Source organism: Danio rerio, chromosome 13, assembly GCF_049306965.1.
Source record: "Danio rerio strain Tuebingen ecotype United States chromosome 13, GRCz12tu, whole genome shotgun sequence".
NCBI lineage: Eukaryota > Metazoa > Chordata > Actinopteri > Cypriniformes > Danionidae > Danio > Danio rerio.
In genome coordinates, this window is record NC_133188.1 from 22,740,728 (window position 1) to 22,759,494 (window position 18,767).

Consider the following 18,767-nt stretch of genomic DNA (forward strand, 5'->3'; position numbering starts at 1 on the left):
AGCAAGTCGACTCTTTATTTCCTAACAGTTGGTCACTGACCACAACAAAGACATTACAGCCAGTTACGGGTTCTCAGTAGGGGTGGGCGGTATGACCAAAATCTCAAATCGCATTATGAGCAATTTTAAACCACAACAACAGTGTGTATACATGCATGTATGGATATATCTTTCTTGATATATACATTTAAAAGCATGTGGTTGCTATGAATATTTTTTTAATTCTTAAGAAAACGTCTCTCACCAGGTCTGATTTATTTTATCCAAAACATGAAATTTTATTACAATTTAAAATTAATATTTATTTAATTAAAATTTAATGTAATTTATTAATGCGATTCAAAGCAAAATTTTCTGCATAATTACTCAAGTCTTTGCTCAAGAATAATTTCTTATTATCAGTTAAAAACATTGTTAAAGCTTAATATTTTTTTAAACGGGAATACATTTGTTTATAGGATTCTCTGATGAATAATAAACTGCATTAAATCCTATTTAATTTAAAATAAAATTAGAACTTTAATAAACATTTAATTTAAGCATATTACATGCATTTTTTTAAAAATATGAAACATTATAATAGTCATTTTACTATAGTAATGTTAACAAGCACCAAATCTTAAAACATATCAACTATATAATGCAGAAATACATACAAACTGAACAGTGCCATCCACATGGAAAATACCTGTCTGCAACACTTTACAGATTAGACCATAATCTGCATTTTTTTTTTTTTTAATCATAACAGGAAATTAGGAAATTCAACTGCCTGACACATTTCTTCCACCCATACCACAACCATCAAACAGCACTGCCACTGCGACAGGAAAACATGCTTACATGGATGTACTGTTATGAGTGGTCTGATCATTTAATGATAAACTGGATGGATGAAACCTATTAAGGACGCTAGTTGTCAAAAGTGAGTCTATGAAACAAACAGACAACATTAAACTGGTATGTTAAATGTCTTTTTAGCTAACCTGTGACCCCTACAAGACCTGTGATCTAAGATGAGAAAGTAATCGGAGAGGAAGAGCGGCCAGATAGGCTCCGGGCAGATAAATTGTTAATTGAACGGTCTATCACTCATTCAGATCTCATTACTGTGACTTGGTCAGGCCCCTGTAGCCTGGATTGGGCCTAATGACATCGATAAGGTCTTCCTAATGACAGACTTTCTCTGATAAACTTTAAGCTCTTAACTGTCCTCACCTAGGACAGAGCAGCGGTTGGGAATGACAAGCAGCAGATGTACTGTAACTCAAGATGCAGTTCTAAGCAATTATTTTATTAGAATATTATTTATATATGATATGTAAGGGATAATGTATATCCAGACAGTTCTTCTCACTGAATAAGGCCCAGCAGATGTAATGTTGTATAATGTTAAGGTTGTATTAGTTTTAAGGGCTTTATTACGCAAGAAATGTTTTCCTGCTTAACAAGCAGACACAAAACTTGTAGAAAGAAATATTGTTCTAAACAAATGGCTTCACTGATCTACTTACTATTATTATTAATTTGTGAAATATATGCGCGTATGAGCCAGGTGTAAAGGGCACCTATGGTAAAAATCTACTTTTTAAACTGTTTGGATATACATGTGTGTAAGTATAGTGTATATCCTGTCATATTGGGGTGAAATTAACACACTCAGTCAAATTCAAATTTAACAACATAAAAACGGTGGACCAATTGGAGCGGTTTTCAGATCGACTGCAACTTTACGTAGGAGTGCAGTCCCCCCGCACACCATTATTGATTGACAGCTGCGCGCATTAACATGTCTCCGTAGTAATGCATAAAATCATATCGACAAGACAGGACGAGTGCAAAGCAACCGGGAAAAAAAGGTCTGTTCAGTTTGCTAGGATCATCAATCATCATCAGACGTGATCAAGAGTGAGTTTTACAAGTTTAACATGTTTAAAACGTGTGCACGTGTGTAATGAAGTACAGCAATTCACTTCATCAGCACAGCCTCGTGTCTCTCTCACTGTCTGTGTGTGTGTGTGTGTGTGTGTGTGTGTTTGCGCTATGTATGTGTGTGTGTGTGTCTACGCTATGTATGTGTGTGTGTGTGTCTGCGCTACTTGTCTGTGTGTGTGTGTGTCTGGCTGCGTGTCTACGCTATGTATGTGCGTGTGTGTCTTGCTAAGTGTCTGTGCTATTTGTGTGTGTGTGTGTCTTCGCTGTGTGTGCGTGAACTCATTGTTGCAACTCCACAAAAAATGCATCAAATACTTGGTAAATTGGTAAATTGGTAAAGTTCTTACTGTAGTATTTCTCACAAACGTTACATGAGATCTGCTTTCTGAGGCAGCTGAGGGCATGTTGAGGCATGTTGCTGACAGGCACGTGGGAACGGTGGGCGGGGATGACTTGCCTTAAAGGCCCAGTGCAAAAAAAAAGCAACAACCTTTTCCCAGCTATAATACAGACACTTCAAACAGCTATAATAAATACTCTGATGGGTGCTTTGAGCTGAAACTTCACAGACACATTCTGGGGACACAAAAGACTTATAATTAATATGAAAAAAGGGGTAACCTATGTGCCCTTTAATACCTGGGAATATTAGGGTTAGAGTCAAAATTAATTGTTTTTCGATGCACAACGACGAAGACGTGATAATAATCATAACATAAGTTATTATGTACTGACGTGTTTAATCACATAAGCATTATATGGTGGTAGCTTATTATCTTGAGGGAGAAGACCGCAAGTAATTAAAATGCTCCAACTACATAAAAAGCAGATAACTGTGCACAATCCACTGCTTGTGAGTTTGCTGGACAGTCTTTTGCTGTCAGGGAAGAACATCAGAACCCAGCTATGAAAAAAATGAAAGCTGTAGTTCTCTCTCTTTTACTCTGTGGCCCTGTTATATAAGACTAATTTGACCTCAATCAAGTGTAGTAAAAGCCCAATTAATCCAGCTAAAAACAAACTTAAAATGGATAAAAGCAGATCAAAATAATAAAAGAAAAACCTGGATCTGTAGTGTGAGAGGAAGGGGTTGGTTTCGCTAGTGGATTCACTGGTAAAAGGGTTTGGCGAACGCAGGTCTCCAGAGCTTCCTATTCGTGCTCCAGTTTTCTTTCCGTCTTTCTTCCCAGTCACTCTGCCCAAAAGACCGACCTTCTCCTTCTTCTCTTTCTTGTCTGCACCCCACAGCGTCCCCTGATCTCCCTCAAAGGGATTGCGGTTACGTGGAAGAGTGGCGAATTTCTGGGGCATGTTGTCTCCGATGTCGGAAAAGGGGTCGCATTGAACGTCGCTGGCTGGGCACCCATATCCATCACTCTGAGAGTGACGGTGAGATGAAGCACCCCCTAAAGATGACAAAGACACGTCATTTTTAGATATATTTAAATAGGGTTGGCATATTTTTGTAGCACAAAACCCAAAAACAACTTGGGTTGGGATTCTTGGGTTTTATGCTGGAAATCAAGTCTGTGGTTAACACAAACTCATATTACTCATACCTACAAGTACATTTTACTCATACATAATCTACTATGTTTAATAGATCAAATATATTTATGCAGTTGAAGTCAGAATTATTTGCCCCCCTTCGAATTATTTTTTATATTTCCCAAACAGTGTTTAACAGAGCAAGGACATTTTCACAGTATGTCTGATAATATTTTTTTCTTCTGGAGAAAGTCTTATTTGTTTTATTTCGGCTAGAACAAAAGCAGTTTTTATTTTTTTTTTAACTCATTCAAGGACAATATTATTAGCCCCTTTAAGCTATATATTTTTTTCGACAGAACAAACCATCACAATAACTTGGCTAGTTCCCCTAACCTGCCTAGTTAACCTAATTAAGCTAGTTAACCCTTTAAATGTCACTTTAAGCTGGATAGAAGTGTCTTGAAAAATATCTAGTAAAATATTATTTACTGTTACCATGGTAAAGAGAAAATAAATATATTATTAGAGACAGGTTATTAAAACTGTTATGTTTAGAAATGTGTTGAAAAAAATCTTCTCTCTGTTAAACAGAAAATGGGGGAAAATATAAACATGAGGGCTAATAATTCTGACATCAACTGTTATTATATATAAGTGCTGTCAATCGATAAAAAAAATTAACTAACTAATCACAATTTTTTTTTTTTTTTAATCGCGATTAATCACATTTAAAAGACAGGAACTTGTAATTTTGGCTATTCAAATGTAAAATTAAACGGAAGACAAAAACCATTTAAATTCAAAATATAATTGTTTATTAGAATTTTTGTTTTCCTTGTAACACAGATTTCTTCATGTAAACAACATACCCACAATAAACCATCAAGATCCTGGCTTGACAGCCATATTTATTACAGAAATAAAAACACAGGCATGTTAAAGCCATTTGAATTTCAAAACATTTAATACCAATAAAGAAAAAAAAAATATTTCCAAGTTGGATTCTAAGTGGACTGCAAAAAAATGCCAAAATACAGGCATTGCAAATATGGAAAATTTTTATAAAAATAAAGAATTGAATACAAACAATTGTACTCATTGCAAAAGTGTACTGCTGTAAGTTGAGAACATTAATTAATAAGTAGAAACAATTTTACTTAGTCCTCTTTTACATTCAGCCAGTTGCTAAAACAGTCCAGTTTGTTGACATTATTGGGGGACAATGTGGACCTTTTCTTTTGAATGATGTGAGCTGAGAGTGCAACGCAATCTCATGGCAATTCATAACTTTTTGATTTAGTGACTACGGACAACGACGTGTAGGCAGTTTTATGCAGGTTTGTTGCTAAGAAAAACGTGCACACACACACGCACACGCACACGCGCACACGCACACACACACACACACACACACACACACACACACACACATATATATATATATATATATATATATATATATATATATATATATATATATATACATATATATATATATATATATACATATATATATATATATATATATATATATATATATATATATATATATATACAYATATATATATATATATATATATATATATATATATATATATATATATATATATATATATATATATATATATATATATATAAAATCAAAATTAATCAAATAAGTGAAAAATAATCATGAAAAAAATACAATAAAATAAAATAAAATAAATATAAAAACTGCACACTGTTCTAACATAATTTCACGTCCTCACCTTTCTCCTCAATGGAGTTCATGGAGTCGAGTTTGTTCCTGAAGTGAGTTCCTATCAGATCAGACATGGAGTGAGCAGCAGAGAGTTTCTGCGTGCCCGTGAGCAGCGAGCGTTTTGGCTTGGGTTCAGTGGGGGCCTGTGGGTGCGAATGCGGGTGCTGGTCTGCCAGAGAATCAGTCTCACTCTGCCCTGAGCGTGGAAGGATGGCGGAAGATGTGTCTGAAAAGGCACCGTCGTGTTTGCGACCCTTCATCTTCTCCTTCAGCTTGGAGAATGGCGATCGGGGCTTGTCTCGCATAGACAAATCAAACATGCTGGCGGTCATGTTGTTCCGCATGAACTGGATGCTAACTTGAATCTTCCCTCTGTCTTTTCTCTTCTTACCAGGCCGTGAGTCTAGAGTGTACCAGCTGATGAGAAAGGGACAGAAGAATATGATTTAACATGTGAAAAACAAATAAAAGAATGGTATAGATCAAGGTTGCACAGTTTACCGGTACTATGGTAGTATCGTGATACTATGGCTCCAAAATACTGTCGGTGCCACTGTAGTTTGTAAATAATAGTATCGCCATAAACGGTCTATCTACAATACATAATGTTGCATGTGGAAATGTTACTAAAATGCACACACATTTGTCCAACAATAGACCATGTTTTTAATAGTCTGTGCCACAATCTCTTAAAAAGAGCGACTCACAAAATGAAATTTTCAATTACTTAAAATTCTTACCTGATAAGACTGAAAAAACAAAAACAAAAAAATAAATACAGGAAACATAAAAAAATTACCACTTCATAAAGCATAATTTGGTTGGAAAAAGGTTCTTTTTGTAACAAAATTGATTTGGTATAATTTGTATGTTTATTTTAATGTATTGTTTAGTAGGTTTGGTCAGTTATCTACAAAATACACTAAAAGAACGAATACATTTTAGGTGAAGTGACATGCAAATGCTTGTTCAATAATAAGGAAATCATTAATTCAATTTAAAGTGAGCCTGTTATAACTAAATATATACTGACAATTTTCTAATTTGAGTTATGAATTACAGTATCGCAATACAACTTAGTATCACGATACTTCAGCTGGTATGGTATCGTAAAATGAATTAATGGTTTCACGACAACCCTAGTACAGATCAGAGTATATAAAATAATGCTTCACCTATTTTAATAGAATTTAAATATTTTACATTTAAATTATTAAAATTCTATTTATATTGTTATTATATGTTATAATCCATATGTCAAAATGACAAAGTAGTGTTGGAAACTATGACAAAATCTGAATCACTATGTTTTATTGGCTTATTCTATTTAGAGGCTATTTTACTGTCAAGAGCACAAAAATGATACAAATTTACCATCAAAATGTTTATGTTAAAATTTATAAATAATTTATATTCAAATCATGTATTTCAACTTTTTCAAATGTTGTCAAATAAAAATGATAAAAACAATAATGACAATAATGTTAATGTTCATAATAATAATAAAAAATAATAACGTCTTAAGCATATGGTTTAGATTTAAAAAGTGTGATAATTCTTCAAAATGCAATATACATTATGACATTTTATTCACAATTTCTTCAAAGTAGACCATTATTACTTTTGGAAAAATAAAATTGTTTTATTTTATTATATTATATATTTGATATAAATACTTTATATGCACAATAAGCATTTATCAGCTTTTAAAATTCAGTCAATTTTCCAGTTAATGCAAACTCTACATAACTCTAGAACTTAAAAAACTTGATTAGTGTATACCTGTTACATCTATCTATCTATATCTATATCTATCTATCTATCTATCTATCTATCTATCTATCTATCTATCTATCTGTCTATCTGTCTATCTGTCTATCTGTCTGTCTCTCTGTCTGTCTGTCTGTCTGTCTGTCTGTCTGTCTGTCTGTCTGTCTGTCTGTCTGTCTGTCTGTCTGTCTGTCTGTCTGTCTGTCTATCTATCTATCTATCTATCTATCTATCTATCTATCTATCTTTCTGTCTGTCTGTCTGTCTGTCTGTCTGTCTGTCTGTCTGTCTGTCTGTCTGTCTGTCTGTCTGCCTGTCTGCCTGCCTGTCTGTCTGTCTGTCTGTCTGTCTATCTATCTATCTATCTATCTACCCTTTTTTGATAACTTGAGTAAAACCCTCTTGAAAAAGTTTGGGAAATCAAAGTGTACTTCAATCAAGAGCACAGCCGCTCTGGTTCATCTTGGGGTGTGGTTTGGCGAGCACGCCTGGCCTCTTAGGTGTTATTAAAAACAGCCAGGCAAGCACCAGCAATTTGCAGATGTTCCAGTGTACTTTCACAGCTTGATAAAAAACAAACAGAAGAAAACCGCACACTCTTTCAATTCCCCTTTTCTGCGAAACCCCCCTAGTGGGAAGACTCTCTTTCAGGCTTTGCTCTGTATGTATAATTCATACAAAAACGACATGGGGGCAATGTGTTTGTCTGGCCAGAAACCCAATTTCACTTCACACAAATCCAGAGCATAGTCCATTTAGTCCATTTGAAAGCATTCCCCCTTCCTGAGAACGCATATTATAGTAGGGATAAACATAATTCCCTGGTAACTGCAAAGGTTTGGGCCACATAAAGAATGTGAAGTAATACGCCTCCATCTAGGCCTTTCCCCGGCTCCTGTTTATTTAACCTCTTGCTCTTTTTTTCAGCTGGAAGTAATGTGATTCATGCTGTAACTGTGTGAAAAGGAGGTGGCATTTGCACAAATCTGCCCTTTGTTCATTGATGCTCATACCGGTATTTGGAGATTATGAAATGGACAATATTTCAGCACAGCCGCATGAATCTCTGGAGTGGCTGAATATTGATGCTCCTGCGATTTAAGACACGCGGAGCAGGATCATTCATTTAATAATGATCACCACAAACTGTTAAGGTATAGGTACAGTACTTGACAGAGACTTAAACTCAATAGAGAGCCAGGATCTTCAATGAGCAGATGCCATATTTAATCTTGCACAGTCCAGAAATTAAATAAAAGGAAATGAAATAGTGCATCCGATTTTTTAAAGATTTTTGCTTCTAACTAATGCATATAAATATATAATAATAAAAAAAAATAAATTACACAAAATTTTCAACAAGAAGATAATGTGGAGTGCTAAATAATAATGAGTGTACAAAGTCCTGATGCGAGATTTGATTATAATATAAAACTACACCAAATAAACTTACTTACTCCCAGGGCTGTTTATATCGAAGTTGATATTTAGCCGCACCCTGTTGGCATTTCATCTAATTCGTACGGGGTGGGTCCTAAGCCCAGTGTTCAAGCCCCAACCTGAAGGACCAGGACATACACACATACACTACGGATAATTTTAGCGCACCCAATTCACCTATAGTGCATGTTTTTTGGGGAAACTAGAGCACCCTGAGGAAACTTAGTGATTATGGGGAGAACATGCAGACTCCACACAAAAATGCACAATACATATAAAAAATATTATATTGCATTTGTGGACAGTATAAACAATGTAAGAAAAACAAAATGTAAAAACAAAACATCTACTATAGTCTAATATTTAGGGGTGTGATGAAACGCTTACTCCACGAGACGAGACACGATGTTGGCTTTACGATAAGAGACAAAATTAAATTTTTACAAAATTTTTAACAACTCTTCAATGATGAAATATATAAATGAAAAATAGTCTTTTATTGAACTGAAAAAAAAAAATCACAAATTGCAAAACTATTTAGGTGCTTTTTAAAATCAACTTGTTATAAATGTTATTTTATTTCTATTTTAATGAATCCTATACAAAAAGGACATGTAAACACTAGTCTATGTAAATGGAAAAAAAGTCTTTAATATATAATTTCTGATATTAGCAAAATATTTGCTAATATATGAATGGAAACTAATTTTTATTCAACTGAAAAACAAAAAAACAAAATGCAAAACAATGCAGGTGTTTTTTTTAAATTGCATTCTTTAAAGGATGTCTATGTTTTAAAGGACATGCAAACAATGTTTAGCTATAAACTCTACTGAATGGCTTATCTCCTGTACAGTTTCACATGAGAAATTGAACTCCTTTCCACAAATTGAACTTAAAAACAACTGTAATTTGAAGTAAGGACTGATAGCAAAGAGTTGTTTTTATGTATTTGATTCCATACGCCGAATGAAAAAGACAAAAAAAAAAGAAAAAAAAAAGAACAGCATAAACATGTTTCTCCAGCAATGTGTAGGTGTGTGTGTGTGTGTGTGTGTGTGTGTGTGTTAATAGTTTGATTCAGGTGTTTAAATGTCTGTACTCTGTACTTCAGTAATGCGACTAAAATAGGAATACTCCACGTCTTATTTCCATTTGTGTTTACGAGGATCATGACTTTAAGCATATCTGAAGTGCTATTTCATTGCATGGATATGAACCCTAATGTGTATGGCTGCAGTTGTAGCCTCTGTTGGACGTGGCAGCCGCTGAACTCCTGTGACAAAAGCAGTTACGACAGCCTGGGTTGCCAGGTGTGTCCAAAGAACCTGATTTATGGTTCAAATCCAATCCTGCTTCCAATCTTCAATGCTAATTTAACCCTCACGCTCCATCATATCAGCACAACTCACGAGACAACTTTTCACCGATTTAATCTCACGAGATCTCGACATTTGAGATTTTGTCACATCCCTGCTAATAATTTTTTTCCCACCCTGTACTCTATAATGGTGTGAAGTCTAAATACACTTGTAGGGTTTCATTTCTTTAAGTATTTTGTGGAGTTTGTTTTGATGTATTGTAGAATTTTAATACTGGCAGCACAGCACTAAAATCCTTAAAACTAGATTCTTAGACATAAAGGTGCCATAAAAGAACTGTTTTAGTTTTCTTAAAGAAGCTTTTAGTGAACAGTTCCTAAAAGAAACATTTTGTTCTTCATTTGCTGATTATTTAAATGGTCTAAAAACCTTTTTCCTCTTAAAAAATGTCACAGAACCATTAGTGCTAAAAAAACAATGCTTGTTTTTAATAGTGCATTCCAATAAATCCTGATTCATTTTTAAAAATGAAAAACATTTCCTGAGTCTTTCCTTGACCTCATCACTGATTATAAAGACACTGTGTATGCTCATGAACCAGCCATGCAGAAATGCAGCTCAACACTTCCGACCGAAACACAGTTCCTCCATGCAAACACTACTGTAAACACTGCTTCAGTATCGGTACACGGTTCCCTCTGGGGTCTTCACAGGCTGCCATCTTGCTGAGTGCTCTTCTTCCATCATGGCACAGCTAGTGAATGGTGATTATGTTTCTTTCCAAGACCATCCACACACTGGGGAGCTTGTAGATCCGAGGCAAGAGGGTTTACCTGGTCTCAGGCCCAGTGAGGGAGCTCTGATCTGGGCATGTGGAGAGCCAGCCAGACCCTGTTCTTCACATGGGAGTCAAGGCCAAGATAAATCTTCCACTGCCTGGAACCACAATACTCCCACTCTGCGAGGGCCGCTGGGAACCAGCGTACAATCAACAAACACAGGTGTGCGATAATTAGGGCCTGTCGACTCCAATGTCGAAACGGACTCTTGTACCCTTGCGTCAGTTGCAGGAAACCCTTGCATGAACAGAGTCAAGAGGGACTGCTAACCCTGAGAGTCCTTGCAGAGGATGCAAGAAGCATGGTACAGTGATTTGTGTGATGAGTGTCAACGGCAAAGTCAGCATACAGCACATAACTTCCCCTCAAGGGTGTGAAATCACAGGATTACTGACCAAATAATACCTTGCATTGACTGTGAAACATAGACAATGATTAGGAAATGAGAGGTGTACGGATGCATTAATTTTACAGTAAAGCGGTCATCAAATGCATCTTCACTTTTTTGTTTCTTAAGGTTGTTTTATTATAGCACCAAAAAACATCTAGTGTTTGTTTCCCTTGTTATTATTCACTCTCTCCCGAAAACATTTAATTTAAATGGCTGTTACATGTGCTGGAAACAGAAGTAAATTGAAAAACTTCACTGCACTTCATCCACACCATCTTTTCCAGCTCGACGTTTGCTGTGATCCATACAGAGCCATGTGTGAGTTGGGTGAGGCAGAAAAAAAACAGAGAGCACAACCCCAATAACTTCAATAATGTGTTTTGGGGTACCAATTGTTTTTGTTGGTTAAATTTGTGTAAAAGAACTATTTTTTTAGACAAGTATGATTTTTCACTTATTACCTAAGATGCTGCATCTTATTCAACTGCCAATGATAAAACCTTTGCTTTAGCTTGCAACACCAAATACTAAATAAAAACTTGAACATACAGATATTTTAATAAATGTTATTTTAATATCTCCACAATGTTAAGTCTGTTATAATATGTTAATTAGTGATATGGATCAATGTATTGCGCATTATGAGAAAGGTAATTGAACAATTGCATTAACATTTACATGTTCCCAAATACCCTAATATCTGTTTATTGAATGATGATTATGATCTAAACCTAAACACTTCCCAACGCAGGATATTTCATACTGCACTAACTGCAGCCAAGAAAGTTATATTTAAAATATGGCATGAACCCTCATTCCCAGCGGATAAAATGTGGCTTATTGAACTAAAAAAATATTGCACTGTTAGAACGTTCCACTGCAAGAATTAACAGAGCTAAACCCCATACAAACAAAGCATGGTCCGATTTTATTGAGAAAATTTTTAGTTAATTAAATAGTTAACTAGTTAATTCTCACCCCAGAGCTTTTCTTTTTCTGTGTATTGTTATTCATTTATTATTTTATTGTCTTTATTTTACTATTATTATTTTTTGTAATTTCTTTATGTATTTTCATTTAATGCAAACCCTGGCTTGTATAAAGTTGTTGCTAGCTATGTATGCTGGCTTTGTTCTGCAATAAATAAATAATCATAAAAAAGAACATTTACATGAACTTACATGATTAACTGAACAATTAAGACAACAAATAAATCTTGGATTTTTTTTATAACGATCATTTAAAAAACAGTGTTTCTACCTGGATTAGGTCTGTTATATAGTCCCTCAGGTTTTCGCAAGTCCTATGGTTCTCAAGTTCAAAAAAAAAAAAAAAAAATCACTAAAGACCGTGTTTTGACACCTATTATGCTGTGCTTCTATTTTAGGTGTGACTTTTTAACATTCTGTAAGGAGTCTACAGATAAAAAATAGCCATTCTTGGCTAATTGTGGCACATTTTACAGTAATGTTTATTAATGTGCATTGACCCTGTAAACAAATAAACTAAACTAAAATTTGACCATTAAAGCGCACATTAAGATGACTTTAGATGTGTGTGCTCTGCTCATCTCTGACGCCAAGTGCACAGTTTGCGAATGAGACCAAATGCTGACAGCATGTACACACACACAGCAGCATGCAGTCTCATTTGCGCTTTTAAAAACATGAATTCCAATGTTCATCAATGAACAATGCGCATCTCGTGCTGCAAAATTACATTACAGTACATGCTTTTAGTCATTTTTTATGTGAAACTGAGCTTTGCAGAGCAACAAATGTGTACAACTGGAAAAGGGCAGTATTTGATGCAATAATCGTTTATCTCCATTATTGGTTTTTCATAATCGTTAGTAGCCAAAATCAAAATCGAAACCGAATTTTCGATTAATCACTCAGCCCTAATGTATTGTTCTTTAAACTACTGTATAAAAAATCTAAATCTAAATTGTGATTGCGCTTGTGCACAGACGATACAGTGTAACACCTCTTTTGCTTTTATGATTTTACTTGAATATATCATATTTAATAAACTCATATAAGGATTTTTTTCTGTTCACAATACTTGTATTAGAGGCTCATTCAATACATTCATGCTACCTCACATAGTTAATGCTTTTGTTCCACTAAGATGAGTTCTGTTAGACACCGGCACTGCCTTTTCTACTTCAACCAGCCATACAAGTTTCTGTCCTAATACTCTAATAAAACACTGCTAGTCTGTACATGCATGCCAAAAAAGAGAAATATTAAATATTAAGACTTATGAAACACCCTATATACATAGGTTTTGACAGCCTACTGTATATCACATCTAACAAAACAAGGAAGTCAGTCACATGGATTAAAAAACCCAACAGTTAGTCATCAGGCCCTAAATAGCAAAGAGGAAAGTAATAGCATGCATGATAATCGTCATCCTCACTAGACCAGTTCATCCACCATGGGACTGTGACTCAAACTGAAGTTAAATGGAGCCTTTATCTCACACAAGAATAAAAGCAACCTGCATAAGACTGTTATAGTAATGCACAGCAATAGCATGTTCATAACTTAAAACTCAATGACAACAATGAGAGTCAAAAACAAAGATCAGAGATTACGTCAGAGGACTAGGTAAAACATTATCTGAATGTTAAAAGAAAACTGCATCACTGAGTGTTACAAGAGCTAAAAATAGCAAAGTCACTTCAAAGCCATTTATTCTGCTATTACTGGAGTATTATTGACTGACCTGGCTTCAATGTGCTGACACGCATTACCTACTAAGGTCTCTGTAGATATCAGAGTGAGACTTTGAGGTCTGTTCTCATAAAGGTAATCAGCAAAATCTAACAAGAGAGATACAGACAATCCAAAACTATCAGTAAGAACTGTGATTTTACAACAATTTTATGAATTGTGTAGATAAAGTAATAACTGCTATCACAGGGCTGGCCGATTAATCATAATGAAATTGCATATGCAATTTAGATTGTCATGTACATTCAAGTGGCAACCTCCCCCTGTCCCTCGTGAAGCAAATACGGAAGTAACAGAAACTGCAATTCATCGAAATCCTGCTAGTTTATTCCACTATTGTGGAGCCACAAAAGAGCAGATTTCTATTGAGCCCAATGTTAAAATGGCCAAATTTACAGCAGAAAAAAAAGGTGTTTACAGCCTGGTACAAAGAAAGATTTTGGTTCATATAGCTAATATCACCCTTCATGACAACTGTGAGGGGGTAATTTTTTTAAAGCTCATTCTTTTTGTTCATATTAAATTATATTAAGTGAAGTCTGCAAAATTAAGGGCGGGGCCACTTGAGTGACAACTAGGTCTCGCTGGTCACCTTAGCTGATTCCAGCTGATTAGCATCTGAACTCGTCATATACATCATATTTTTGTTTTGTTTTGTTTTATGTAGCTTTACACAGTCATTTGCATTTTGGAATTATTTCTTACAATTATCAGATGATATGGCATGCTGTGTGCACTAAATTGTGCTCACAAAGCCTCCATTATATACTTGTATACCATCTCTATAAATGTATTTGCTTTATTTAAGATGGTCCGCTCATGCTCCGCCTCGTTGCCATTGTTTGGTATCCCCTGGTCGGTGCGATGACGCACAAACAAAAAGGCAATGGTTGGCCACGCCTACTTGTAGCTTCTTTTGCTTTCTTCAAAAACCTATGGTTGACGTCACGAATACTATGTTCATATCTTTTACAGCTTATGTGTACATCTTCTCCATGGTTGTGTGATCAGTAGCAAATATAAAAAAAACTCATAAACCCAGGAAATCCACATAGCATTGCACTGTTAATAGAAAACTAAACTGCTTTGAATCAGTCTAATACTGATTTTAGTCTTTGATGCTGCCTTATAAACCACACGACTACGGAATCATCTCACAGAAGGATTTATTTCAAACACTCGACTGATGATCGCTGTTATGTAGCAGGTTTGGAGTAAAAACATAAATTATTACGGTATTATTAGTATTTATAACACAAAAGCAGACGTCATTTTCACAGAACGATTATAATGATGTCAGTGTCATTATCATCCACCTAAATTGATTTTAGCTTTGAATGTTATTATACGCTGTCAGTGTTATACGGCTCTGTATTAAATGCTGCTCCATCTAAAAGCATGTGCTGGAGGTTTAAATCTAAATTTGCATGAAAATGACCTTCGATTAATCGCCCTGCCCTATAATACCATAAAAACGTCACTTACTTCACTGTTACCATGAAATGTACCAAAAACCAACACAGACATGGAGTATCATATTCCTCTTTTAAGCTATACTTCTGCTTATTTAAAGGTATGTTACAGTTGGGTGTTTCTACAAGACTTTTGTCTGTAGACTATTAAAGGAAATGGATATAATGAAAAATTAAACTACTTACTCAGTTTTTCGCCGCTCCTTGTTGTCGAATATCTCATTTAAGTTAATGAGTTTTTGGCCCAGAAATTTGTCCAGTCCCACTAAGGACCTGTGCATGACTGTGAGGCAGAGCTCATAAACCTCTGGATTGCTCTCCATTAGCAGCCCTGGAAGCTCAAATGAAGCCTCTTCCCTCCACGCTGGGTTCAGGGTCTTCTCTGCCACCGATGTGGAGTATTTTTCTTTGCCCAGCTGGATGATTGTGTAGGCATCATTGGTTCCATTCTTGCCCTTTGGTTGCAGGTCTGTGGCTTGGAGAACAGTGGCTTGGACATGGGTTGGAAACCACTTTTGCGACTGTTCGCCCAATGACATGATGAATTCAAGTGTAAAATTATGGACTTTGGTGTGAAGTGATGAAGTGTAGAACTTTAGTTTGGCCTTTCCATTTTTCCTTTAGCTTCCAATCAACAAGAAATGAGCGACTGAGAGGTAATACAAACGAAAGTTGTTCAAGGGCAAGTGAAGAGCATATTTAGCATTACAGTCACATCTATTAATGGAGCAGGTAATGATTTTGTTACACTCCGCAAACACTCCACATTCACCCCGCTTCAACTTAGGTCACCTATAAACAAAGACAAAAGACAGAAAACAGTGTGAAAAAAACAATAGTGCATTTGACTTATATTTTTCAATATAATGTTAATTCATGATAAAATAAATATTACTTTATTTATATTTCTACAACTATATTGTACAATTAGTATTGGATTCATGTTAAGTAAACCATTTACAATGTAGAGATTGCATTAAGGTAAAACAGAAAGAGAGAGACAAAAAAACACCAAAATAAATCAACAGAAAATAAATAAAAGTACAATGATATTATATTGAATTAAGATAGAATTTATGTCAATAACAATGATAATCTCTGGGGGTTTTTTTACTCTATATCGACCTAAGAGCCAATCACACAGCAGAAATGTGCAACAATAGAGCTCAGGCAATAAACAATATCATATCTAATCATGATAAAATGTATGTCAATAACAATAATAAGCTCTGGAAATTTTTACTCAATATTGATCAATGCAAAGAGCCAGTCACACAGCTAGGCATGGGATGATAATCATTTTCAAGGTATACTGCGGTTTGAAAAAGTCAAGGTTTTAAAACTGGCAACATTTTTTGTATTACCATTCTTAGGTATGTGTAAGATTTTTACTTTACATTTTTTGTTTTGTTTTTTAGGACAACAGTTTCTCCAGCAGTTAAAAATGTCCATTAAATTTTGCTGTTTTAAATTGTAAAGAAATCTGTGTTTTTGAAACTAATGAAGACAGCAGAAGTCAATGATTCATTTAAATTATTTACCCTGACAGTTTACTGCTCTGAAACATTTTTAAAACAAAAGTATATATTGTGTTCAAAAGGAGAAAAAAGTTCTAGTTTTTTTTTTTTTTTTTTTTTTTTTTTTTACCCAGACAGTTAAAAAGAATAAATTTTAGAGCAGTGAGCACAACACCATGATACCCTGATATATCCAAGGTTATCATACCATCAGAATCTTATACCGGCTCATGCCTACAGCACACATATGCAACAACAGGAATCTGTAATTGTGTTGATATTAGGGAAATGCAACCTCACTCAGTATTGTTTATCGAGCTTGATTAACTTTCCCACTAGCAGTATTAGCTCTTAAACTGTTGCTTATTTTAATGATGTATATTTTTACAATTTCAATTAAGTAAAACATTTATTTAAAAAAAAAAAAAATCTGTAATTGTTCATTTTTAGAAAATGCAATAAGTATCTTTGTTTGTGTACTCTATGTCAACGACAGTTCTTCAAAATATTATATTTCACATTGTATATCATAAGTATATTATACAACATTGGAATCTCCAAAAAAAATTGCATAATGTGTCAACTGTTTTTGTTAATTAATAATACTTTAAAATATAATTTAATGAAGCGTCTAATCTTTGTGGCTTCAGTCATTGTTGGGATACTCTTTAAAACAGGAAGCATTAACAACTTATATCAAAATATATATCGTTATTAGTCAATATGAAAAATATTTGAGATTGCAATATTGACATATCGCTCAGCCCTATACAACGAGAATCTAAAGTGTGCTCATGTTGGAGATGTATTGAATTTTCAGTAGCTGAAAATATGTAATTTCATTTAATGCATTTTAGGAATGTTGGGCTGAAATTGCTTAGGGCCCCCAAATTAATAAAACCCCTGACAAGTAAACAAATAAATAAAACACAAGAATAACATAAGAAAAAGCAGAGTACTTCTAACAAACAAGTGAGACATAATAGGCAACACAACATACGTAAATCTGAGACTATATAGCAATTAATAAATCAAATAAAATTTATTTCCCCACAGTGTGCACATAAATTTGTAAAAATCAAATAGACTTAAATTATGTTGCCACATACAGTATACACACAGAAGTATATACTAGTAAAACATATATAGCATATAGTAAAAATATTAAGTAAAAAATACATAATTTCAGAAAAATAACGCTAAATGTGTGACAGCCATCTGTAAACAACTATTAGTAACGTAGCTTAGTAGTGCAAGTTTTTTTAGTGTCTGTAATATAACATTTAAAGAACTGGCAAATTATAACAGCTACATAATTTATTTACTTTTATGTCACTTTTATACTAAGGATTTTTTTTTTACCACCACATGAAGATGATGATCATCATCATCATCATCTTCTTCATGGTTCCCTCCATGCGGTCTCCTCTTATTTAATTGATCGGATATGATAGAAAAGCACCAGTGATGCTCGGCTAGCTGCATTGCCCAGTCTCAGTGGTGCTGTCAAACACCCATTCAGCACAATGCTCTGATATTTACCTGTGAAGCATCTTTCTCGAGCACAGCGAGCGACACCACAGCACGTGTGAAGAGCGCTACAGTGAAACCCTTTCAGTTCTCCACATCTGCGGTAAATGTAAATTAATAACTTACTCTAATCGACACTAATTCATCTTAAACAAATGTGTGGTATTCCACATCAGCCCTGCTCTCGACTTCCTGCTTCCTCATTTCCGCCGATGCGGTCATGGGTCGAAGTGTAGACTCCTCCTCTGTTGCCATGGATTTGATCAGCGCTGTTCCCGGGATTCCGGTGACTGGGCTGAGGAGCATTATTTTCAGCAGTGCGCTTTTGCTTTTGCTTTCAACCAGGTCAAGAATTTAAAAAAGGACAAATGTTGTAATGCATTGTATAATATTGCCAGTCAAATGTTTAGGAAAATTGAAAATACTAAAATGGTCCTTTATATTTTTATTAATATGTATATATATATATATATATATATATATATATATATATATATATATATATATATATATATATATATATATATATATATATATATATATATATATATATATATATATATTATTATTATTATTAT

General features: G+C 34.5%; 1 protein-coding gene across 2 annotated transcripts in view; it reads right to left on the reverse strand.

Annotated features, from left to right (window-relative positions):
- Positions 1-18,397, reverse strand: part of rab11fip2 (RAB11 family interacting protein 2 (class I)) — a 36,308-nt gene extending 17,911 nt beyond the window's left edge. For both annotated transcript variants that reach the window (XM_009307270.5, XM_009307269.5), the window contains exons 1-4: positions 18,202-18,397; positions 15,329-15,934; positions 5,175-5,584; positions 2,999-3,341 (exon numbers count right to left, since the gene is read on the reverse strand). In XM_009307270.5, coding sequence (XP_009305545.1) covers positions 2,999-3,341; positions 5,175-5,584; positions 15,329-15,681 — 1,106 coding nt within the window. In that variant the 5' untranslated portion in view covers positions 15,682-15,934; positions 18,202-18,397. The remainder of the gene's footprint in view (positions 1-2,998; positions 3,342-5,174; positions 5,585-15,328; positions 15,935-18,201) is intronic.
- Between the last annotated feature and the right edge of the window lie 370 nt (positions 18,398-18,767).